This window comes from Perca fluviatilis, chromosome 11, assembly GCF_010015445.1.
Source record: "Perca fluviatilis chromosome 11, GENO_Pfluv_1.0, whole genome shotgun sequence".
Taxonomy (NCBI): Eukaryota; Metazoa; Chordata; class Actinopteri; order Perciformes; family Percidae; genus Perca; species Perca fluviatilis.
Genome location: NC_053122.1, coordinates 14,626,112 through 14,651,794, shown reverse-complemented (window position 1 = coordinate 14,651,794; position 25,683 = coordinate 14,626,112). Strand labels below are relative to the sequence as shown.

Here is a 25,683-nt window from a genome sequence, read left to right as displayed (position 1 = left end):
CGGTATGCCAGATGGCCAGTCCAGCCCTGCGTATAAGGTCCAGACCATAGACTGTTAATATACAGTCTATGGTTCAGACATTGCTATCAACGTACAATGGTGGGGCATGGACTGTATCACATACTTCATGCTCATTTATGTAATGTGAAAAATAAAAGAATTAAGGCTTGCCACTGCGGTGTCGCTCAACTGCGAATGTCAGTAGTCCGGCGTTGCCAGACCTCTATCTCCAAAGCTTCGTGTCATCCCTGGAGTATGGTCTGACTACACCACTTATCTATTCTGGGATAGGAAGAAAAAAAACGCTGTGGCTTCTTTGTATTTCGTTAAACCAATCACAACCGTCCTGGGCGGAGCTAAACCCCGTGCAGATGGCGAGAGGGGAGGGACAGCGCGTAATGACGCGCCGGATGTCATCATTCCGTTGATTTAGACTAGCTAGGTGGATCCTGTCGGTGCTACTGCTTTCTACAGACCTGACTGGCTCTGTATGGACCTGCTGCTGCTGAAGAACAACAACCATGGCGCTGACCAGGAAGAGCAGGGTGTTTGTCGTCGGCGTGGGCATGACAAAGGTAATATTATTTAATATTTGTCTCAAACCGACTGACAGCGACATGAACAACCTTATGTAAGACTTTAGGCTAGGATAGTTGGCTAACTCCATAGTTGGCAGTCCATATAACATTGTTCAGCATGTTCTTCTTAAAAAAGCGTTTGTTTTGTTATCTAGCAGGCCACTGTGTAGTGACCTGTTAAGTTGGGCATTAATTGTGCTCCTATCGTGTAAAAAAACAAACAAAAACTCCTAGATCTGTCACAACTGACCCTAACGTTACACATTGTAAACATTAGCTAGCTAAGTTAGACCAAACAATGTAACATTGTTTCAGTGTATGTTTTTTTTTATTTTCAGTTAAAGAAATTGTTGGTTTTCTTGATTTAGCGGCAATTGGGTCTGGGTTGACTTCTCGACGTACTTGGCTCTGTATCTCATGCCTACATGTGAGTCCATAGTTCATGGACAACAGAGTTACAAACTGTGCTCAGGGTCATCACCTCAGTAGGCTGTTAACATTGGGAGCTGTAGCTCCAGAGCTGTTTAGCTAGTTTCAAGCATAGATAATAAATATCTATGGTTCATTCTGTCAGAACAAGTCTCAAGTCAAGTATCATTGTTTCCCAAGCAAGTTGCAAGTGAAGATGGCAAGCTCCAGGCCTCTGAATGTTGACCATGCCCATCACAATTCCATAAGTTTAGTGCGTTTTTATTATGGATTCATGAGTATGTTTGTTTATAGTGGTGCTTCAAGTGGAATAATATGGAGTCACAGGAGTGCCATAAAAAATGTGTCCAAGAATTAATTAAAAAATGTGGTGAAATAAATACATTAGTAAATAAATAATTGTGGAAATATAAAGACAAATAACAAAATATAAAAGAATAATTATAACTATTTTCATTTATTTTTTCATTTATTTTGTATAATTAAAAATGTGTAAACATATATGTATATTTTGCTTATAAATTACTCTATTTTATTCAGTATATTTAAATATATTTATTTTATGTACTAATAATTATATCTTTGTTTTCCCACTCAAAATTCACTTTGAATTGAATTGCTGCCTTCAGGACGACGATACTGTGCTCCTCTGTTTACAAAAAACAGATCCAAGTTCTCCTTTGTTCCACAGGCTATCAAACTGCTTAATATATCTAATAGTTAACAAAGGTCCGTACGGTAATAAGGTCTTCATTTATTTATGTATCGTTATCCAGCTGGTCTGGAACCATACTTAATCCATACAATCTCTCCCCCCCCCCTTCCATACAAGTGCCTTGGTTTATGAGTAATAATATCTACATGTTACAGTCTTCTTTTTGTCTTTCTCTTTGTTATTTGTTGGATGGTGTTTAAATGCCTTATGATGTGATTTCTGCTGCAACCTAATTTCCCCACGGGGACAATAAATTATTTCAAACTTCAAATACTTCCACATTCACACTGCACATGCACAAGTCTGCATCTACTTCCTGCACTGAAAAGCTCCCACCAAAGATTTATATATGCAATCTGTATATTTAAAAAAAAAAAATTTATATATATATATATAATATACAGAAATAAATGTGAAAATAAATTAAAATGCTTATAATTATTTTATATATTGTAATTGTTCATTATACTTTCACAATTCTTCATTTTATTTACTCGTCTTAATATCTTGAATCTTTTGAAACCACTTAAGGTGGAGATCACTCTTAAAATCATCCTACAATGGAACATGAATGGGGTTTATTCAATTATTTAAATGTAATTTTATGGCCATCTAGTGCATGGTCTATAGTGAATCAATGATGACCATAAACTGTGTTTTGTCCAGCTTCATATTCTATGTAATGGGCTCCAGATCAGGCTGTGGTTGTACTGGACAGCTTCCAAGTGTAAATGTGTGAATGTGATCAGGGTGTTCCTGAAAGAGCGACCATTGCTCTCCCAGCGAAACTCCCTCCTGAATAAATAAAGGTGGAAGAAACCAATTACAATCGTCTAGGGCGGCGCTAAGCTCCTATCTACAGGGGCAAAGCCTGACATGCCAGATGTCAGGCTTTATCCTGGAAATGTACTTTGGTTGACCCAGACTAATTTTGAACCATCAAAAAAGTAGCCTATTATTTCATAGACAATCGACTAATCATTTCAGCTTAATTTGCAAGTTAAGGTCATAACTAAAAGTACTGCTTGATCAAATGTAATAGTTAAGGTTAGTAACAAAAAGTTATCCTGTACATGAGAACAGTAAAATCAGATGTGAATGCGTATGTTGAGTCACATCAACATAAGTAGGTTGTAGGGTCTGTCTCTCACTTTTCTGTATTTTGCTGCAGTTTGACAAGCCTGGAGCCCGAGGCGACTATGATTACCCTGACATGGCCAAGGAAGCAGGTGCCTATCTTTCGGAATATGGACATTGTTCAGTCACTCAAAAGATACCATATGTGAATATCTGTGAAATGGCTCTTGTTGCATAACATGTAACAACGTTTTTTACTACTCTATGTATACATCTTATTTTAGGTCAAAAGGCCCTAGCAGATGCAGGTGTCCCATATTCTGCCATTGAACAAGCCTGTGTAGGATACGTCTATGGTAAGATGTTGTTAAGTCACCGATAAAACGGGACCGTTTTGTATATTTTTTACACTTTACATGTCATCCACTGAAATGGTAGTCTATCCATTGGATATACAGTGCAGGTATAAAGCCTGGCATCCATCCGATTAATCGCTGAATTTCTATAGTTAATCGCATGTTTTATCACATGATTAAAATTCTATTATTTTGCATTTCAGAACTGTTTTTAAGTACATATTAACAATGGAAAGCAATTCTTACCAGTGTAATGAATGCAAGGGAAGTTACTTTGTGAACTTGACTTTAAGATTTGTGTTTATTATTTATTTACTGTAAACAAAAGAAAAATGTGTGAATCTGTGATTATTGCACTAATTAAGTACCTTACTAAAAAAGTAAAAATCCCTATCCTTACCAAAGTCAATGTAGTGTGCAGTAACTTCTAAATAATTTGGATTACTCACTGACGTCCAGTGATCACCGGTTAACGAGACAGCACTTTGCAGCAGTTCCAGTTGGGCTGCTTTCTCCGTGGACTACAGGCTGTGTGTGCCTGGGGCTGCTGTCCCTCTCTACGGAAATGTACTGTATAAGACTATGATGCTGACAGGTCTGCAGTTAGTTGCCACCCATTTCGCAAGAGCTGTAGTAATCTTTTTGGATTTGGTTTCATCAACAGGTCGGCGAGTAGCGCTCTCCAAAATAGTGCTTTGCCTGAGCCCACTAGCATCAGCCTGAGTCACGTTAACTGTACGATGCTTAGCTCGTAGGTGGTAGCTCAAGTTTGACGTGCTTCGGTGATATTTTAATTCAGCTTTACACAATGCACATATAGCTTTCAACTTGTTTATGAGCCGTCTGGGAGTTTTGGAAACTAAAAAGCGCCATTCAGAATTGTGTTGCTGCTGCATTTCTCCATCATGCCTGCAGCCTGCAGCAGGAGGATGTGTTACGAGGAAATATGGCAGCTTGATGATAAGTAAAGGTGCTGCAAAGGGTCAAAATAGTAGGCTGTTAGGCACGACGCAAAGCCGAGTAAAGTGAAAATAAATTAATAAATGGCGGCATGCAATTAATTATACCAGAATGCTAAGTTGTGCAGCCAGACCATACTCCAGCGCTGACACAGTGCTGTGGAGATGTGACAATGTGGCAATGTGAGACTACTGAAATAGTAAAAAGTACCAACTTTATATCACAATGTACGTATACTCCCACTACATTCTTGTAACTTCTTATATACTATGTACTCTAAAAACCTAGATTTTATGTAATTTTAAGTCAAATTCTTTTGGTCATTAAAGAAAAACAATATGTCTCTCATATTATATTTTGTGTTTGGACACTCTTGAAAAATAGATTTTTAATCTCAATGAGTTAATGGTTAAATAAAGGTAAAAAATTAGTAAGGAATAACATCTTCCCCCCTACCTTATTCCCTCAGGTGACTCCACTTGTGGGCAGAGGGCCATTTACCATAGCCTGGGCCTCACCGGGATCCCCATCATCAACGTCAACAACAACTGCTCCACAGGCTCCACTGCACTCTTCATGGCTCGCCAGCTCGTTCTGGGAGGTGAGTTGAGCTGGACGCCATAAAAGTGATAAACCACCTAAAATCTATACTTTTAAAAAGGAGGCTATAAAGTGCTCACTGTGGTTTCAATGGATTCTAATAATGAACACATTTTCGGAACAGAGAAAAGTATTGCAATGTCCATAGAAACTTCTCAAACAACTTCTACAGATTAAACCCATGAGCTATTATTTAACTTAGACGGTAAAATTCACTCTTTGACCACTTCTCATCTCCTTTTGCAGGTCTTGCTGACTGTGTGCTTGCCCTCGGGTTTGAGAAGATGGAGAAGGGCTCTTTATCCTCAAAGGTATGAAACTATATGCTGTAGGTTGTTGTACTGGATGTAAAGGAGGTGAAAAAAATAACATTTCGCGATATCTTTCAATACACTATACAGGTGTTGTTGATATTGTGTCCACCCCTTGTAGTTTTTGCCAGCAGCATAGTTGGGAAAAGAAGAAATATCAGCTGGGGTCTGCATTTGTCCCGAGAGAAATACACCTCATTGATGAACATTTAAAAATGTATCACAGCGGACATAACAACTTAGTGTGGCTGCACCCCAGAAAATTAAGAAATAATGAACCTCTGTGCTCTTTTTATTTTCTATTTATTTTTTTTATTTTTAAAGGTTTTCATTAACTGCTGTTTGCTATTGAGTGAATTCCTATAACAGGGGAGCAGAAGGGGTAGTCCTCAGAGAAATACACCTCATTGATAAACATTTAAAAATGTATCACAGCGGACATAACAACTTAGTGTGGCTACACCGAAGAAAAGTAAGAAATAATGAACCTCTGTGCTTTTTAAAAAAAGTTTTCATTAACTGCTGTTTGCTATTGAGTGAATTCCTATAACAGGGGAGCAGAAGGGGTAGACTGGGGATTAAAATGAAGAGGTCTACCTTTTTAAAAAGTAAACTTAAAACACAAGTAGGCTGAGCATTTTGTCAAAAATAAATTTCTTGCTTGGTAAAAACATAAAAACATATATCGGTATCTAACATCAACAAATACAACAGTACAGATCATTCTTCACTTAAGTTGGCTTTCTTTTTTTACAAGGTGGAAAACCAAGCAAGTAAGTAAAATGTTATTTAAAACACTACTTGTTTGTAGTTTATGGACAGGACCAATCCCATGGACAAGCACTTTGAGGTGATGATCAACCGCTACGGGATGGCGGCAGCTCCAGCAGCACCACAGATGTTCGGCAACGCTGGCAGGGAGCACATGGAGAAATATGGTACATGCTACATGTGTGTTGGATACAGAAACTGCTTACAAGGTCTAAAATGTGATAGTGATGGTTGTATCTTGCATTGAGGTCATGGTTTTTACTATATGTTAATGTTTGTGTCAATGTTTTAATCTCCTCCAGGCACTAAACCGGAACACTTTGCCAAAATTGCCTGGAAAAACCACAAGCATTCCACCAACAACCCGTAAGACAGAGTTAACTTTTAAATCAAATGATCACTGCTTTAAAATATCCTTGAATGCATTTTTATTCAAGTTTGTGTGTGAATATGTGTGTCTACATGGATGCAGGTATTCCCAGTTCCAGGATGAGTACAGTTTGGAGCAGGTGATTAACTCCAGGAAGGTGTTTGACTTCCTTACTCTGCTGCAGTGTTGGTAAGAGCCTCCCTGATTTACAGTTAGTGTCGTCTTTTGAAAGTAAATTGATCATTCTGCCTTGAGTGTAACTATTTCAGGACTGAGGCTAGCAAGAAGCATTCATAGCATATTTGATCAAAGTGCAGAGTTATTGATCATAATTGCTAGGGCTCTGCCAAAAGTATTATTATTTTTTTACATTCAAAGCTTCATTCGAGAACTTCAATAGAAGCTCCTAATGGGTAAAAAAATTACATTCAGCACATCCCTAGCAATTTTGATCAATATCGCTGCACTTTGATCAAATAGAAATAACTACTACTTATTCAGGTTTTATTTTTTATTTTTTAAATAACCTCGACCAAATTTTTTTAATTTGAAAACCTTGAATGAGTTATTTTTTTGTAATCAATATTATCTATTTTTTGTAATGACTTAAGTTATTTATTATAATAGTGTAAAGAGCCAAAATAGAGGTTTTCTTATTATTATGTAAATTAAATTTATGGTGCTGTTAGATTGAGAATTCAAATGTCAACTTATGAATGAAGCTTCAAACCATTCCGTACAGCCCCTTCAGTTCCTAACACCACCATGTCATGTCGGCTTATCCTGCTTTTCTTCTCTCGTCAGCCCTACATCAGATGGTGCCGGAGCAGCAGTTTTGGCCAGCGAAGCCTTCGTCAGGAAACACCATCTGGAGAACCAGGCGGTGGAGATTGTGGCCCAAGAGATGGTGACTGACCTTGCCTCCACGTTTGAAGAAAACAGCTGCATTAAGATGGTAAGAAATTGTCATTTACAAAGTTTATCTCATGACAACAAACTGTGTTTATAACATTCTCCCCTTTTCTGGATCTACATAAAATAAAATATTTGAAGTTTAATAGTACTTTGTCAGGGGATGAGAAATGTAGCTGCGTTACAGCCAACAATAGGGAGAGATGTGTAAGAAAACACACTTTGATTGCTGAACTACAGAAGTTAGTACTACTCTCTAGCGCAAACTTGCAAGCTATATTGCATTAAGAAACATAATTTGCGCCATACAGACTTTGATGAAAATAGTTTGAGAGTGTTGATAGTTGATAGCAGGCAAAATGATAGCCCTAGCTGAAACAAATGAGAATAAGTCCTTGATCCTGCTATTCACAAAGATAGGGGCTCGCTAATAACCAATTCAAATACATTTTAAGCTTTCTTTTTTAGGGGTTACTTAATTTTCCTACGTCCATGCAATGCTACCTCATTATGCTCATTTCTTTTTTTATTCTGTGGTGTAGTTCTTTCTTTCGCTAGTCAAAATATAATTTGCTGCATTACGACTAAAAATGAGACCAACATGTAACTTATATTGCAGCCAATCAGCTTTCGTGTTATTGGTGCGAGTCTCTTTAGGATTGTTCCACAGACGTGAAACTGATTGCAGTGGCAGTATCGCTGTCAGGATAGAGCGGCCAAATTTATTTTATAATGTGGCTTTGGTAGAATGTGTATACAGAGAGTTAAGGTTTTTGATTGCACTACTAATCCTATTCCTTAGACCTACTTGACAGGGTTGTCCTGCATCTCCACTCATATTTACAGTAGCACTGGAACCATTAGCCGGTGCTGTTACAAATCATCAGCACAAAACCGGCACCCGTCTTTATGGTTATACGACGACATTTTGCGAACACTATCTAACTCAGGTGACTGAATTTCTCACCTTTTGAAGCTCATTAATGAATTTGGCCACAAATTCATTAATTACAATTACAAGGTTACAAGGTTAATTGGTCTAAGAGTGAAGCCATAACCGTCTTACAAAACACAAGGGATGAAATATTTAGGTATTGTTATCAAATCTCCAATTCACAAAATGTATGGGTTAAATGGTCCTAAGTTCCCAAAACAATAAAGGAAGACTTCAAGAGAGGGATGAATGTACCTCTATCATTATGTCGGAGAGCAGAAATAATTAAAATGAATTTATACCCCAGATTATCTTTTCTAATTTCTGCCTTGACCTCTAAAGTTTCCACAGCAGTGCTTTCAGAAAATTAACTTTTAAATTATTAAATAAATGAAATTGGATATCCACTTTCATATAAAGACACAACAATATGAAGGGCGGTAGTTAGGGCTGGTTGAAGCAAAAGATCATTGCAGAAAATAAGAAATGTTTGTTTTGGCTGTTTGTGATACCACCCTAAATGTAATAGAAATATTAATAACCCCTTTTTTCATGTAACATAGCTAAAGAACTTAATACACGTCTTCCTATTTCTGGCAATGTCTTCTTGTCCAATTTGTAAGAATCCATTATTTACAGCTGGATGGAAACTGATTTTTAATAGGGTTTGGCAGCAGAAAAATATTACTAAATTGGGTCAATTGTTTTCTGATGGCAATACTATGGAAGTTTCTGAACTAAAAAATGCAGTAAAACTTAAATGTAAAAAAAAAAAAAACTTAACAATATCAACAACACCCACAATCCCATTATGAAATTGGAAGCTATATAGTCGATGCATAACCCGGATTGAAGGTCTTGTTTTTATAGTTATCAGCTGTAGTTTTACCCCTCCTAACAGTCTTAAGTGTTGGGACCTGATTAATTAAGAACCTTATTATGATACATTTGTTTGCTTTAATGAGCATCCCATTGTTGTTTTTTTGCTATTCAGGTGGGATATGACATGTCTCAGTCGGCTGCCAAAAAGTGTTATGAAGCTGCAGGTCTGAAGCCCTGTGATGTCGATGTGGTCGAGCTGCATGACTGCTTCTCAGCCAATGAGCTCATCACGTATGAGGCTCTGGGGCTGTGTCCAGAGGGTAAGACTGCAGCTCTTCAAATCCTACTTTATCCCCAAGCTATTTTAAAAGTTGGCTGTTAAAGCAGGAATGGAGACAATTTCCACTGTCCTTCCACCTGAATTTAATTTGAATGGGTAATGAATTGAACTGTAACTGCTGATATTCAAATTAAGTTTTTCCTATAGGGATGCTGAGCTGAGTGTGAGCCAATAGTGTGTAGAGCAGCCTCTAATTTCAGCCTGTCTCACCTCTGAACCCCCTTGCCTCCCATGCCCGCGCGCACATTTTCAGTGTACAAAGCAAAGCATCAATAGCATCTTCAGAAAATGTCAAGGCAGATAGAATAAATAGCGTCAAAATAGCAGTCAATATGACCAAATAAATACAAATGCCATTTTCAATCTGCCATCATAACAAAATCGTCATCGTTAGAAACATAGGCATCATCATCTACATCATCATCAACAACATCATCATCAACACAAACCATATCATCTCATCTCATCAACTACACTACACACTTCAAGTGAGTAGTCTTAGGACTCACTACCTCCTCCCCTGGCTTGTGTTCAGAAGTGAAATGGGCAAAAAGGGACGTGATACAGAAATGCCACAGATATACTAAACAGTACAGGCATGACAGGACTGTTGTACATGCAGGAACTAAGAGTATCTTCCCCAAGAGGGATTCAGAACTACAAAAAAATTTACATCTATTAAAAGCCTGTTTCAAAAATACACAGGGGATATAAAAAAGAAACTCTTATTTGGCCAGCTTTATTGACATTAGCAAATGAGTGATCGCATGGGGAGTGTCAGCCAACAGAAAGTTGGCCTCTAAATGTTGCTGCTGCACAAAAGCACCAGACCAATTAAAAGGGAGGACTGACGGCTTCATCAGTGTTGAACAGCTCAGTTTCCCTTATTACACTACAATGCAAGCGTGACAAATACATCCACTCTGGAGATAATTTTTAAAAGCTTTGTAGTCTGAGATGGAAAATTCTGATTTCATGTATGAGTGACTGAAACTATAAGTCCATTTTGATATTTTCACACTTAACAAGTCATGCCTTTGATTGCAGAAATGTGTCAGGCATTTTTTTTTTAACCATTTGGTTAACATTCATCAACTCATATTATTGTAATATGTTGATTGTCCCTCCAAGGTGCCTTCCTGGGGTCTAGAGATATAGATAGAAGACATACTTTTCAGTGTAGCATTTTACATAATGACAAACATCAGACCAACTTTATAGTATTTGTAGTATTTCTTATTTATTTGTAGGAACTTATTTGATTCCCTTTCTTATATCTTCCATATATATATATATATATATATATATACACACACACACACACACACACACACACACACACACACAAAAATAAATAAATTATTCTGAAAAAGTTTGCTTTAATTTATTTTCTCTTTTATGTCTTCACGTATAATTGTTTTAATTTATCCTTTTTTAAATTATTTTTTATAAATCACATTTTTTAATATAAAATGTGCTACTTTACAAATAAAGGCGTGTTTGTTGATAATACCATACATGTACTGATAATATCAAATGAACGTGCCATAATATTATACTGTAGATTTCCTGTGATCTTCCTGTGTGTTTCACAACCTCTGCAGGTAAAGCAGGAGAGATGATTGACAGAGGGGACAACACATATGGAGGCAGGTTTGTTGTCAACCCCAGTGGTGGTCTCATCTCTAAAGGACATCCTCTGGGCGCCACAGGTAGGCCGAGCCTCTGACTCTTGATGAAAGCCTCTATAAACTCATTATGTGCACGCTGGTGTATATCTTCAGTCTTTGCCAAACAACCTCCACAGTGGCCACTAGGTGGCATATGTCACCATATGTATTGCACTGAGACAAACAAGTCCTCAGATTAGAAGAGTGCTGGAGAATTTGAAAGAAATGCAACAAATAGGATTTTGCTCTTAAATCATTTAGCTTATAGGGATAATGGAGAAATTGAAAAGCTCATTAAGCAGATTGGATGAAATACTTAACTATAACATTAGAGCAAGTGCTGTCCCTGCCAAGATTAGGAAATTGCCAGATCAGGAGTCAAATTGTCACCCCTCTCAGTGAGGATATCGTGTTCAACACTTAATGCATAATGCTTTAGTGTCTTCATTTGGAGACCGAGACGTATGACGAGATTGTAGCCATACTCTATAACCAAAGTGTTGGGTGTTTTTTTATTTATTTATTTTTTTTGAAGGATCATCCCCAAGAAAAAATGTATTGACTGCAACTCCGTGTATGAGTTAAAACTACATTTTCTCTTCTCAGCGTCTTTGTAGATATTTTGAAATTAGAGCAACAAAGATAACTCTTTTGTTATGGCACTAGCATGAGTTCTCTGTCACTGGCTATACATCTACAGTAGGAACATAATATTTTATGTTACAACTGTATCAAATGACTATACACTAGGGCTGGGCGATATGGCTGAAAACTGTATCACGATATAAGTGTTTCATATCGGTCGATATCGATAATTATTGATATTTTTTATGACCTATTTAAAATAAGGACCAGGAGAAAAATATATTAAATTTAAACATTTTTATTTTAAACTTAACCTTCCTCTGATTATAATCCCCTCAGTTATAAAAGCAGAAATGTCAACACAACCATGGAAATCAAAATTAAAATGTAAACATAAGTCTGAAATCACAGTGAAGAAAGAATAAGTAAGAATTGCTTAATAAGGTGTAATAAAATGGTGCAAAGTGTTAAATATAAACATAGAGAAACCTGAAACCTGAGAAGAACTATTTTCTGCAGGTTTAGTGCTAGGTTGGTAACCTGGCTTCTGGACAGTCACGTCTGCCTCCGTTATTTCTTTGTAGCGTTTAGTAAGGCGCTGATGCAGAGTACCTCTCCATGGCGGCCTGCTACTTGTTCGGTGTAGCAGCTGCAGATGTTGGACGTTGCTGGCGAATACGGCTTTGCTCCAAAGTGTGAGCGCGGCTAAGGTGGTAAAACAAGTTTGCGGTAGTGTTGGTGGGGACGACAGTCAGACTTATAAAATCCCCAAAACTGCCATACTGACTTTTCCTGTTTTATCAACAATTTCCTCGCTCGCTGCGGCACTCACTTTCCACTTATCGCTACACGCCGCCGGTTCTGTTATTGTAGAATCCAACACGAGACAGCGATGTGGCGCAACCAAACTTGATACTGTTACATGATTGGCTGTTAGTGTCACTCCCTACGTTGCCAGGTTACCAGAGAGTGAGTGCCTTTGTTCATGCAACTTCTGGTTTCTTCCGAAGAAGAAAAACAAGTTATCGAACGTTTTATCAAACGCATTTTCTATTGATATTGATTACGTGTCTATCATATCATATCGTTATCGTTTTATCGCCCAGCCCTACTATACACTATGTAATGTGAAAGGGGTAGCTCGTAGTGACGAACACATCACCTGGCTCTATAGTTCCCCTCAGCTCTTGGTGGAGACCAAAAAGAGAGCTAAAAGAAGATTAAAATGTTTATTAGGGGACTAGTAACACCACTCCAAATGAATGTTGGTCTGTGTCTGCCGACTTTGTAAATAAGCAACTGTTTGCCTTTTTTAACTTTATAAGGTGAGAATATGTGAGTGTTGTTTACACCTTGTTTCTGCTGCCCACAAATGGCCCAAAAACCAGCTAATGCTGATTTAAATTGTGTTAAAAGAATTGTGTTTTATTAAATGGGAAAGTTGAGGGGCTTTTTGTTCGATGCAACAAATGTTTCTTAAAACAAATCATAATACTTGCTCAATGCATTGTACAACATGTGTATTGTTTTCCTCTGAACTCCATTTCAGAGTCCAAATCAAGTTAAAACCTAATTAACCAAGTTAAAAAAAATAGTTATTGATAATAATACCTGAACTTCTTCACTTGTTTTTGTCGTCACTTTATTTAATGTATCTTTCTCCAGCCTTTTACAGCTACATCAGCCATAAATTACATTGCCAGATACTCATGCCACCCAAATACATCCCCCTCTACAAGTCACCTCACCCTCCCCCTCTTTTCCTTCTCTCCCCCCTCTTCCTCTCTCAGGTCTGGCCCAGTGTGCAGAGCTGTGCTGGCAGCTCCGAGGGCAGGCAGACAGGAGACAGGTCCCAGGGGCAAAAGTGGCCTTGCAACACAACATTGGCTTAGGAGGAGCTGTGGTTGTTACTCTTTACAGGTTGGGATTCCCTCAGGAGGCCAGGTAAGGAAGTACTTACAAACTATTTAGGGCCCAAGCACCGACAGCGGCGAAGGCCCTATTGAAACTGAAGGAATTATTGTTTGTTTCTTTCTTTTTCCCGTCAAATGAATCGCCTTTTTGAGGGGCTTAACATATTCAAAAACTCACCAAATTTGGCGGTCGCATCAAGTCTGGTAAAAATGTACGTATTTTAAGGGTTTCGGAAATAGGCGCACAAAAATGGCTCGCTAGCGCCCCCTAGAAAGTTAAAAAAATTGAGCCCCTGCAGTGCGTTTAACGTAGACTCACGAAACTTGGTACACATATGTAACATGTCAAGATGTACAAAAAACTTCATTAGAACCATACCCTAAACCCAACAGGAAGTCCGCCATTTTGATTGCGATTTTGGCCATCTCCACATGTCGTACTTTAACTAACTCCTCCTAGAGATTTCATCCGATCAACTTCAAACTCGGTCTGTGCCATCTTAAGATGTTAAAGATGAAAAGTTGTTAAAAGAAAAACTTTTTGTCATAGGGCGTGGCCGTGGCGGGGCGGCCATTTTGTGCGTTTCGGCGCCGAAACAGGAAGTGGGTGTAACTCGAGTGTACGTTGTCCGATTACCTCGAAACTTTTCACGATTCATAAGAACCCTGAGGACAAATAACGGCCGATATTTACTTAAAGTCATAGCGCCCCCTGCTGGCAACAGGAAGTAGGCCTAAAAGTCAAGTTGCTATAACTTTAACGAACTCCTCCTAGAGATTTCATCCGATGGACTTCAAACTTGGTCTGTACCATCCCAACACCTTAAAGAAAAACTTTTTGTCAGACGGTGTGGGCGTGGCGTGGCGGCCATTTTGAGTGTTCAGTGATGAACAAAGAAGTTGTTGTAACTTGAGTGTACGTTGTCGTATCTGCCCAAAATTTCTCACGATTGTCAAGGGTCCAGGCCTGAGGACACCTACAGGCCAAAATTGACTTTTGGTCATAGCGCCCCCCGCTGGCATCAGGAAATCTGCCTTATATGACAAACATCATCCGATTTTGTGATACTGATCCGCCCCCTATAATATGACCACGCCCACTTACGCAGGCCCCACCCCTTTCCTAACATTTGAACCATTTAAGGTAGAGTCTTGTGTGAGGTGTCATTGAACTCAGCAGAGACTTCATTCTTCATTGGTGATGGTTTGGCCCGCCCCCTAAGCTTTTCCATGCCCCCTTTTATAACTAATGACCCGTTTGATGCAGACCGTTGTGTGAGGTATCATTGAACTCAGCACAGACTTCCTTTTTAATTGGTGATGGTTTGACCCGCCCCCTAAGCTTAAGCCACGCCCCCTTTCATAACATTTGAACCATTTAAGGTTTACCCTTGTGTGAGGTATCATTGAACTCAGCACAGACTTCCTTTTTAATTGGTGATGGTTTGACCCACCCCCTATGCTTTAGCCACGCCCCCTTTTATAACTAATGACCCGTTTCATGTAGACCCTTGTGTGAGATATCATTGAACTCAGCACAGACTTCCTTATTCATTGGTGATGGTTTGGCCCAGCCCCTATGCTTAAGCCACCCCCCCTTTCATAAAACCTTACCCATCTAAGGTAGAGTCTTGTGTGAGGTATAATAGAACTCAGCAGAGAGTTCCATTTTAATTTGTGATGGTTTGACCCGCCCCCTATGGTTAAGCCACGCCCCCTTTCATAACTTTTGACCCGTTTAAGGTAGTCTTATGTGAGGTATCATTGAACTCAGCACAGACTTCCTTTTTAATTGGTAATGGTTTGACCCGCCCCCTACGCTTTTGCCACGCCCCTTTTCACAGCTAATGAACCGTATGACGTAGAGTCTTGTGTGAGCTATCGTTGAACTCGGCAGGGAGTTCCCTTTTCATTGTTGACGATTTGCGGTGTCTGAGTGCCGCGCGAATGCACGGTCGCAAGGAGCGGCGTCTGCCGGTAACCCCGACGCGCGCAGAGGCGCGAGGGCCCGTCCATCGCTGCTCGCAGCTTTAATTTTTTTTTAGTTCCCTTAGATACTTTGTGTAGCATATATTTGATAAGTGATCATTGTTTGCAGGCTCTAAAAGGCAGGTAAGCTACTGCTGACTAACACGCCAGAGGCATAAGATCGGTTTCTATATTTTACTACTACAGTACTTCTCTTCATTATTTGGCCTTGTGCTGTAGATACATTACAATGCTTTGTATTATTTATTTACTTTATTTGCACACATATAATATTGCATAAAGCATAGTGCAGAATATTGTCCAGTGATTGCTCATATTGCAGAAACAGCTAGCAGTGCTACGTTATGATGTTGCATGAAAGAGTCTGAATGCTGCTGGAATGAAGCTACATTGCCCTATATTGTGTACTTTGTATCTAGCTGTTCTTTCTGCTTCCCACAGTTCCCACATAGGTGCAGTTCCCACCAGCTCAGTCAACGGTCTGGATGGGTTTAAAGCTTACCCTGTCTTCAAAGAGATAGAAAAACGTCTACAGGAGGTACTGTATAGTAGCACACTGTCACAACAAAAGTCCCCTTAACACTTTAATCTAGCACTGTGTTTGATCCTGTGGAAGAGTGGGTTTGCATCTAATTAAATGCATCCATAGATTTTGTATTTTTTTTTATGTTACCTTTTCTTCCTTTTAGTCAACTGATGCAAATGTCCCCATGAAACGAAAGGAAGACGAAGAAAACCTACTTTATTAATCCCCGAGGGGAAATTATTTTTTTTTACACTGTTATTAAACACACAAGATGTACTTTATTGTTGTTTACCAACCTTTTTACAGATTATTTTATATTTTAGCATTAGGCATGCACTTACCTACATGAACCGAGTGATGCTGTACTAGGGCTGGGAAAAAAATCGATTTTATTTAAAAATCGAGTTGGTAGGTCAAATCGATTCATATTTTCAAAGTTTACTCTGTTGAGAAGAGAGGGTTTAACAACATGCTGAAAGTTTTGGATGCTTGATATACAGTACCCAGCCGCAGGTATTTCTCTGACGATGCTCTTCCTCAGCTGTATAACAACACTCGGCAAAAGATAATAAGCAAGTTGAAGGGAATTGACTTTTACGCTGCAACTACTGACCTGTGGTCGAGCCGAGCCATGCAGCCTTGCATGTGTCTTACGGTTCATTATACAGTATAAATAATTTGGATGTTTAACAATCTTTTGTTGCACACTGCACAGTGACTTTTCAGTTAGAGAAAGGGTTTGCCTTTGCAATTTTGTTTATGTTGATGCACTTTAATTAAATACAATAAATATATATTTTTAAAATATATTTACAGTTCGCAGTTATTTTTGTTTTAAATGGAAGGGGGTGAAAAATCTAATCGTAAATCGAGTTTTTTATAAAAAAAAACGCCCAGCTCTATGCTGTACTGTAACAACTGTTTCAATCTGATCCTGTGAAACTTTTTTTTTCTCTTTAAAGTGAATTAGTGAAAAGCCCCTCTTCTAGATGGTGTAATGCTTTATCTCTTCTTTTGCTGGTGCAGTAAAGCATTGCAGATCTACCATATGTTTACGTGACAGGAAATGGCTTATCTTTACATTTTGAAGTCACTAGTACACCGCTTGGAAAGTACTGTACTGTGAAGTGTAGGGAAAATGCCTTGCATGCAGATGCTGCTCCAGTGTTTTTCAGTGTTTTATGGTCTTTATTAAGAGAGGGATGCAGCTTGTGCAAATGTTCTACAGCCAGTTTATCCACCTTTTTTTATTGAATCATTCCCTCATGCAGTAAGGTGAATCAGAGCAACCTCTTGTTCTCAAATACAGTATGAAAAGTCACTTAAAAAGTCAATTTTCTTTATTCCCAACTAGAGCTGAAGGCTGTTACATCACACTGAGATCAATTTATAACATCTATGTTTGTGTTACCATACCCATATTGTGTGAAGAAAAGGTAGGGGGACATTGTGGATGTGTTCCATTTTGTGATGAGTGAACGGCTTATTGAACTCTCTCTTATTTTTTGTTTTTTTTACACATGGAACCTTAACAAATTCTGGTTCGCATATCTGTAAGACAGCAGTTTTTGGCATTCATACATAGGGCTCCTGCATGGAAACGTTCTATGTCTATTCACACATTAAATAACATAGAGGAGGCTTCTTTACATTTTCAGTTGCCATACAGGTCGTCTAAAAGAGGATTTTAAAACCTAAATTGTATAATGTATAACTGGTTAGCCACATGGTTTGAAAGCAGATATTGGGTACTGCTGGGGGGGGAAGGATGTACCCACTTCAGCACCCCCATGAGCCATCGAAACTCCATCAATTTCTTCATTGCATGACATTAACGTGATGTCAGATGGCATTCTGCTGCCTAGCTGAAAGTCTGATGGTGCCTAATATTTTTCTTATAGAAATGCCTGTGCTGGTAGCCTCAAAGTGTGGTTCTTAAAAATCACTGAAGCTATATTAAAGACTTACACACATAATTTATTACAAAGTTTTGTGTTGGATTTTATAACATTCCAAAATCTTAATTTTAATTTTTAATTTTCACTGTATACGCATATCTGTTCCAGATATCGGTTTCATTAACTATTAATAATCAAAAAACAGAGAAAACTCTTGATGAATTGAAGTCAGTTCTTTGTTCACCATGGAGGCATGCGAGAAAAACACATTTACAAGGTGAAGTCTTCAGAACATCTACATCCCTCTCCAAATTATAATTCTTCACCAACATATGCCAGGTTTCCAAGGTTAATTTTGTGGTTGAGTCAAGCTTTTTCTAATTTTTCTTGAGCCTATCCCAATTTGCAATCAAATTCTGGACATGGCATCTTTCTGTACCGCATTTAAAATCTTTCCATCTTGTCTTGTATCACACCAATATACCGAAGGTTGGAGCTCTGCAGCATAGTAATAGGGCTGGGAAAAATGACCAAAATCTTCTATCCTGAAATAGTCATTTCATATCTCAATTACGTGTCCTGGCGTATCAGAAAAGATCAGGTGAACCAGTTCTGTATGTGTATTAGTCAGGCTGGTACCAGAGGCCTCCTTTTTATAAATGTACAAACGGTTCTTAAAAGGTAAGCCCACTTTGTCACAAATAACACCCAGGCCCCCCAACTGTGTCAGAATATATATGTTTGAATGCCTGTAGTTAAAGGCACTGTTGAATCCTGTTGTATTTTAATTTACATAGAAATCCTCAAAACCACTTGAGCGTGTGATTTGTCAAGATTGTCAGTTATAACCTGCACGTGATGGTGACTGATGCTTCAGGTGTTGGTGCAGACCAGAGCTGCTTTACAATAATTATGTCAGTTGTAAAGCGTGCCATAGAGCTGTTGGAGTGGAACATATATTCTTATTATTGTTTTAAATTCTACTCCCTCCTGCATGTCCAACTCCCACTCCCTTTCTGCACTTGCCAATGTGATGTTGAATAATAACTGTGTTACCCACTTGTGGATTATTCAAATCTGTGGCTCTGAACGACTACAGGAAACTTCAGTTTGATTGGTGGTTGCAAGTGTTGGTCACATTTCTCAGGAGCAGACATGATTTGGTGACTCTCTGGTCGTTCTTGCCCTATGTTATTCAAGTGGTGTTGTCTACAACTACTTTATGTTAACTCAAACCCCTTCTGGACTCACTGCAGGAAGGAGAGCAGCTTGTCAAGAAGATTGGTGGAGTGTTTGCCTTTAAAGTGAAGGACGGACCAGATGGGAAAGAGGCGACCTGGGTCGTAGATGTGAAAAATGGCAAAGGTTCTGTCACCAGTGATCCAGGTGTGTATCTCTTCGGAGGAGAGGACAAATAACATTTACTTTATTTTGTATTTTGCAGCAGTGTGAGTTTTTTTATTTTTTTTTATTTAAAAAAAAAATGTTTTTCCATCCTGGACCTTTCTCCTACTTTTTGCCTCATGGATGTTATATTCCGTTCCATATGATGTCCCTAAAATAGCTAAGGGATTCTTAGAAATCTTGCTTTTAATACAGAATTAATGTATATACAAAAATTCTCTGGCAGTCTGACATTTCTGTTAAAACATGTACTTCTATACTAGTAAGATTTCTTTCCCTTTGCCCATTTTCACACACTTAACATCTCAGTAGCAGTATGTACATGCACCAACATATGACCTTTTTGTCTGCATTTATTATTGACATTAAATGTGGCTTTCTTTCTTACAGAGAGAACACACACACACACACACACACACACCTGTGTATCACATTTCTTACTTGTGATACTTGTCGATTCGAATTGATTTGGATATCACGATACATCACCTTTTTTAAATATTATTTCGCTACAAGTGGTTTTCATCAACAAATTCAAGCAGTCTGATAGATAGAGATATAGATAGTGTTGTCATGAGAGGTTTCTTGTAGCAGCAGGCGGGGTAGGGCAGAGAACAGTCAAGCCAGTTAACAATACAGGTCCTTTATATAGTCAAAAACAGCAAAATTAACTAAAACTTACAGGGAGACCACAAAATCTCCTCTCACTGCCCTGAAACTTAGGTTTCCTACATAATGTCTGTCTCTCCAAGAAACAAAACCCTCTCCTGCTCTCTGCCACAGCTCCCTTTTTGTTTCCTTTGTTCATGAGCACCTACTTCAATCAAAGGACTCAGACATTTGCACCTGTCCGTGCAGTGCATGTTGGGAGCTGTAGTTTGGGTGGTGGCCATCTTGGACTGGGGCAGCCACTCCTGTAGAGGAACATAGCGTCCCTCTACCACACATCCCCTTGTGATATATGTGAGATAGATAGATAGATAGATAGATAGATAGATAGATAGATAGATAGATAGATAGATAATAGTCTGAACACAACAGACAAAAGGCAAAAACAAAAAAAGCAGCGACTGGAAAATCAACAAGCAACATCAGTAGGCAATTATTAATATGGTCTGTCACTGCATCGATGCAGAATTGTCCAGGTCCGCATCGCGATATGCATCAATGCAATGATTAATTTCAACACACACACAACCCTATCACATTTCTTGCATTACATGCATCCTTGGCATTTACATTCCAGAGTTTTATTGCCTTTTTTTTAAAGCGGATTGTGGCCTCCACACACACTCATATGCTACATGCACACACACTCTCTCTCATAAAAAGCCCCCTGACTTGTTTTCCATTAGGCCTCCAACCCTATGATGTTTTCCAGCTGTAAGCTGTTATTTCTGAATTTAACATTGCCTCTCCATCTGAGTCATTGTTCAGGAAATGGAAAGAAATCTTCAGAGAAATCCTGAAATTCTCTGTCAAAAACATCTTTTTTTTAATTTAATTTAATTTTTTTGCCCTTTTATGGTATGACAGTACTATATTTAAAGAAAAATAGGGAAAGCTGTACTGGGTCAAGAAACCTCAGGTTGGTGTGGTAAAAGTAAATAATCTGGTGCTTTTCGAAGATGGGCAGGTTGTCAAGTAGGAATAAAAATTAATTTAAAAGAAAAGCTTACTTTTAATTAAAGTCCATGGTGTGGCTTGGCAGTCTGAAATGCATCCAAGGCACTCTGAATTTGAAGTTAAAAAATATTACATTGATAACCTACGTGTTTCAACTCCAAGGGTTTTCTTCAGAGTGAAGAAAGGAAGTATTCTGCTTTTACAGGCTGATGGTGGTATTCAGACATTTTGTCCTGGGAAGCCACAGAACATAGCAGGGCCCATTTTTATTACGTTTTTTGAATTGTGCTTTCGGCTTCAGTGAAAGAAACCGCATTGGATGTGCCATACACAACATGTTTTGACACTAATGGAAAGTTTCATCCAAATGGCGAGTGGGCTCTGGAGTGCTTTCTATTAGAGCATTGTAAAAATGGTGACTAACATTTGCTTCCTGTGTGTCTTGGTGTACAGACCGCACCATGCACTTCTAGGGTCATAAGTGATGATTGAGATTATTTGTGTATTAGTCTATACATTGTTTTTTAGGAAAATACTGCATATTATGCCTTTTCATGTGTGTGTGTATAAGGAACAGCAAATATGCATTTGTTCCTGTCTGTGATGTTTTAATTCTTATTTAATATATTTTTTTATATATATCTTTATTTGTTTTAGTTTTAAGGAAGACAAACTGTAAAAATGTAAGAGCAAATTATTCTTCAAAAAAACAACACCCACACAATGATGAAATTAAATAAGTATACAGAAAAATTAACAAATCAAAAACAAATTAAGTTATAAAATGGTTATAAATTAACAAAAAAGAAATTAAAAAAAGAAAATCAAGTTACCACATGAATGAATACATGACCAGATATCCAGGCAGTGAAGTGTTGCAGCGTACCACTTGAATAAGGATTTCAGTCCAAATAATCCATAAAGGCATCTGAATTTGTAATTCTGATGGATTCAACATATTGATGAAGTTCACCATAATAACTAAGCCTTTAAATATTTTTTTTTGTAGGTAAAAAGGCAGACTGCACCTTATCCATGAGTGACGGCGATATTCTGGATCTGATGACAGGAAAGTTGAACCCACAAACGGTATGTAGTTATGCACTAACCATATCTATCTGCACTCACGTGGTGTTGCACATATTGTTTTTAAAGTGATCTTATAAATATGACTAATATAATAACATAAATATAGGCTACGCTTACACAGATCAGGAGATCGATTTCCAACAATTCACGTTCCCCAACGGATTTAATGGAAGCTTTTTCAATTGATACTAAAATCACATCTTCACTATCACCACATTTTATGGTTGGTTAGTGTGCTTTCACACCATAAACAAACCGCATCACAGAGAAGTTGGAAATAGACCTCAGTCTAGCTGTTCAGTCCGTACCAAAGTTTGATTGACAACTTTTACACCAGCCCAAATAAAGTGATGAACTAAATGGAGGAAAAAGCAACAATTTGTTTTAACCAAATCAAACCGGTTATGTGAAGGCACCCTGAATTCCCTGGATTTGTGTCTACACACGACAGTCAATCCACAAAACAGTCAAAAACTGCTCTCCATTCTGGTGCAGACTTTTTGGGTAGCCAAACTCATAGTGTCATCCCATAGACATGTTTCTTTTCACGGTCTGTTGCATGTAAATGGTTAAATACATGTCTGTAGGCCAGATCACCACCTGTGTTCACCAACTTAATTAAGTTTAATGGTTTCTGTATAGACGCATTTCCATTTAGTCAGTCAGGGGAATTCTTAAAGCAACAGGAAACTCAGAACTGTGAATTCTCACTACTGGTACAGTAGGTGTTAATTGTGCTGGCCTCCTCACGAGTTCCGAGAAATGTGATCAACTTCTGACATGCTGTGATTATTTTGCTGGCAAAGTGCAAGTTTTATTTCTGCCAGTGCAGCCGTATCCAATTGGCAATTAGACGTGGAGAACCTCTGCATACAGCCGTACGCAGACCGTGAGAAAGCATGTAGGAGTATAGATGAAACACTGCCTAAACTAAAAAAGATTATACTCATGCCAAATGAGAAAAAATTACCATTAACTCACTTTTATATGGCCTACAACAGAAGAGAAGATGGTAAATAAATGAACAGAGATAAAGAAATAATAAAAATAGGTTAAATTTAGATGATGTTATTCAGTATTTCAGTGACAGAGAAACATCTTGAGTGGCTTAAAAATGTTTCCCCAATAAGGCTTGTATGGAACTGAATTTGAACAAGTAGGATATACAGTAATGGGTTTTTTTTTTATATCAAATTTAGCCTTGATTTTTTTTTTTTTTTTTTTTTAAAAGATGGTTAAGAAGTAAAATAAGCTCCAATGGCTTTGATTGTCTGGAAGTGGTGTGCTCATGTAATTGATTTGCCCATGTGGGGGAGCATGTAACCTTCTGGCTGTGTAGCCATAGATACAGAAACATTTCTACGTCTATGTGTGTAGCTGCTAAGTGGTTTGTTATCCAACTCTCTACATTATCTGATCTCCATAGTTTGAGGGCAGGAATAAACAAGTTCAAACGTTTGCCACACAGCTGGTCCTAACACAATTAAAAAGGTGGCGCTAATTGAGTTGTGGAAGGTGTCAAAGTGCTTGTTAGAGGCTCAACGCTGCAGGTGTCTGAACCTGAATGTAGTCTCGATCAAATCAATGTGGGAAACATTAGATATTGCGTAATCTTAAAAAGGAATAGCTGCATTTGATTAAAACTTAGATAGGACTGTACAGATGGGTGTTACTACCTGCTGGACATCTCTGCCCATAGTCAATTTCTCTTGTAGGCTTGTATGCTCCAGCGAGTAACTGCAAAAGAATCTAACAAAACACAAAAGTTAAAACTTGGTTTGTGCTTTGCCATCTTTTTATCTGAGAAGACTGATTAAAGGATTGCAAAATGTGGGATGTGTATTAAAAAAAATTCCTCTGTTATGTAAAGTTACTCTCTGCTAAATGTTACAGACCACACCACAGAGCAGAAGAAACTGTTGCAGCCTTTAAATGGTTTAAGTAGAGATTGGCATAACTTGAAGTGCATGTTGTTGGCTAGGTCAATGTCAACAAAAGGAAATAAAGTGTTCAGTCCAGAAGACCCAAAAGCCTCAGTCCTTGCTCTGTTTTTCATTGTTTCTTCCACTCAGAGCCTAGAGGTTGGGCAGTTGATAGCTTATCAGTCTTCACTTAAAGGGGTAGTTTGGATCGTAGAAGTGGGGTTGTATGAGGTACTCATCCATAGTCGGTGTATTACCTACAGTAGATGGTGGTCGGCACTCCCCCAGTTTGGAGAAGCAGGAAGGAGTACAGACACAGAAGCTAAGCAATGTACTGCTGGGGAATTTATTTTGTGACTTTGAGGAATCTGAACTAACCCTTTTTTTAAAACCCCAAAATCACACAACACAAACAAACTAACAGTGGTAGACCAGCAACTAGGGGTGCACCGATCTGATATTAAGATCGGATATCGGTCCTGATATTGACAAAATAGCTGCATCGGAAGAATTAACAGATTCTCGGGCTGATCCATTTTCCAGTTTTTTTTTTTTTTTTTTTTTCCTCCGTCGCAGCACATCCTAAGTCATTCGTCAGCAGCACGTTATTTTGTCTTAGTTAGGAAAGTAATGTTTAGTTAGGAAAGTCTGGTGCCTTTAGTCTCTTCCACATGGTGGAAGGAAGGTATAAGGTGGAAGGTATACAGTTTATTATTAGTTCAACAACGGTATCGGATCGGTATTGGGTATCGACAGATACACAAAGCCCAGGTATCTGAATCGGGACTGAAAAAGTTGGATCGGTGCATCCCTACAAACAACTCCTGTGTTCTGTGAGGTAAAATGACTGTTTTTAAGTTACGTTTTGCCGTCCACATCTGTACATTGCTTAGCTTGTCTGTATTCCTGCCTGCTTCTCCAAACTGGGGACATATAGACCGCCATCTACTGTAGGAAATACACTGATGATGGATAAGTACCTCATGCAACCCCGCTTGAAAAGATCCGAACTATCCCTTCAACACAAAACATCATTTTGTACTTTATAATGGCTTACTTAAAAGCATCTTTTCCAGTATGTCATTAGATTTGTGTTTGTCAAAACAATTGTCAGGTTTTCTTTAGTTTTCTTTTTCAGTGTATCTGACAAATGTATTATTAAAAGTTTGATTTGAAGTTAAAAGTCAAATTTTTAATCTTTTTTTTTTCTCTTAACTCCTGTCCGCAGGCGTTCTTCAAAGGGAAACTGAAGATCACTGGGAACATGGGCATAGCTATGAAGCTGCAGAACCTGCAGTTTACACCAGGCAAGGCCAAGCTGTGAGACTCTTAGCTAACGTTTTGTCCTCTGAGCAGCACTTAAAGGACAACTTAATTCCTCCTAATCAACAAGCTCATTGAATACTTTGATAATGCGTTTGATCTTGAGAGACGATCCATACAGTGTCAATTTCAGCTGCTACTTTGATATCAGATCACACTTACCGCATAGTATATACATAATTGTTAATATCCTGGTATATATTGTTTAATCTCCTTGACCCATCACCTTTTAATTCTGATATAATTTCTGAAACATCCGGTCTTTAGGAGCTGCTTGCTCATATGCAACATCAGTGCAAATTTGAAAAACATGTGGCGCTCCTCCGTGTTTGATAAATCATGTAGTTAAAACATTCAATGTGCCTCTAATTTCTGTCTATAAAATTCAACTCATGGTTTAAAGCCATTTTTGGCCTCAACCATTTTGATAGATCATTTTGTATAGAATATATGTCTGTAAATGATAGGAATTATCTAATAAATAAAAAAAATCCTTCACTGACAATAACAATGTCTGACATTTTTTCCCCCCTTTTAGTAGGTATTTCATTTTTTACTTCTTT

The 25,683-nt window shown here is 38.3% G+C and overlaps 1 protein-coding gene across 1 annotated transcript; it reads left to right on the top strand.

Annotated features, from left to right (window-relative positions):
• The first annotated feature begins 418 nt into the window (after positions 1 to 418).
• scp2a (sterol carrier protein 2a) lies at positions 419 to 25,628 on the top strand. Its single transcript, XM_039816099.1, has 16 exons — positions 419 to 575; positions 2,894 to 2,951; positions 3,084 to 3,155; positions 4,585 to 4,716; positions 4,962 to 5,026; positions 5,838 to 5,964; positions 6,100 to 6,163; positions 6,270 to 6,356; positions 6,972 to 7,122; positions 9,008 to 9,155; positions 10,780 to 10,887; positions 13,221 to 13,374; positions 15,774 to 15,870; positions 19,013 to 19,142; positions 21,796 to 21,875; positions 25,026 to 25,628. Exons 1-16 carry the CDS (start codon positions 522 to 524, stop codon positions 25,119 to 25,121), a joined length of 1,623 nt encoding a protein of 540 aa, XP_039672033.1. The 5' UTR covers positions 419 to 521; the 3' UTR covers positions 25,122 to 25,628.
• The last annotated feature ends 55 nt before the right edge of the window (positions 25,629 to 25,683 follow it).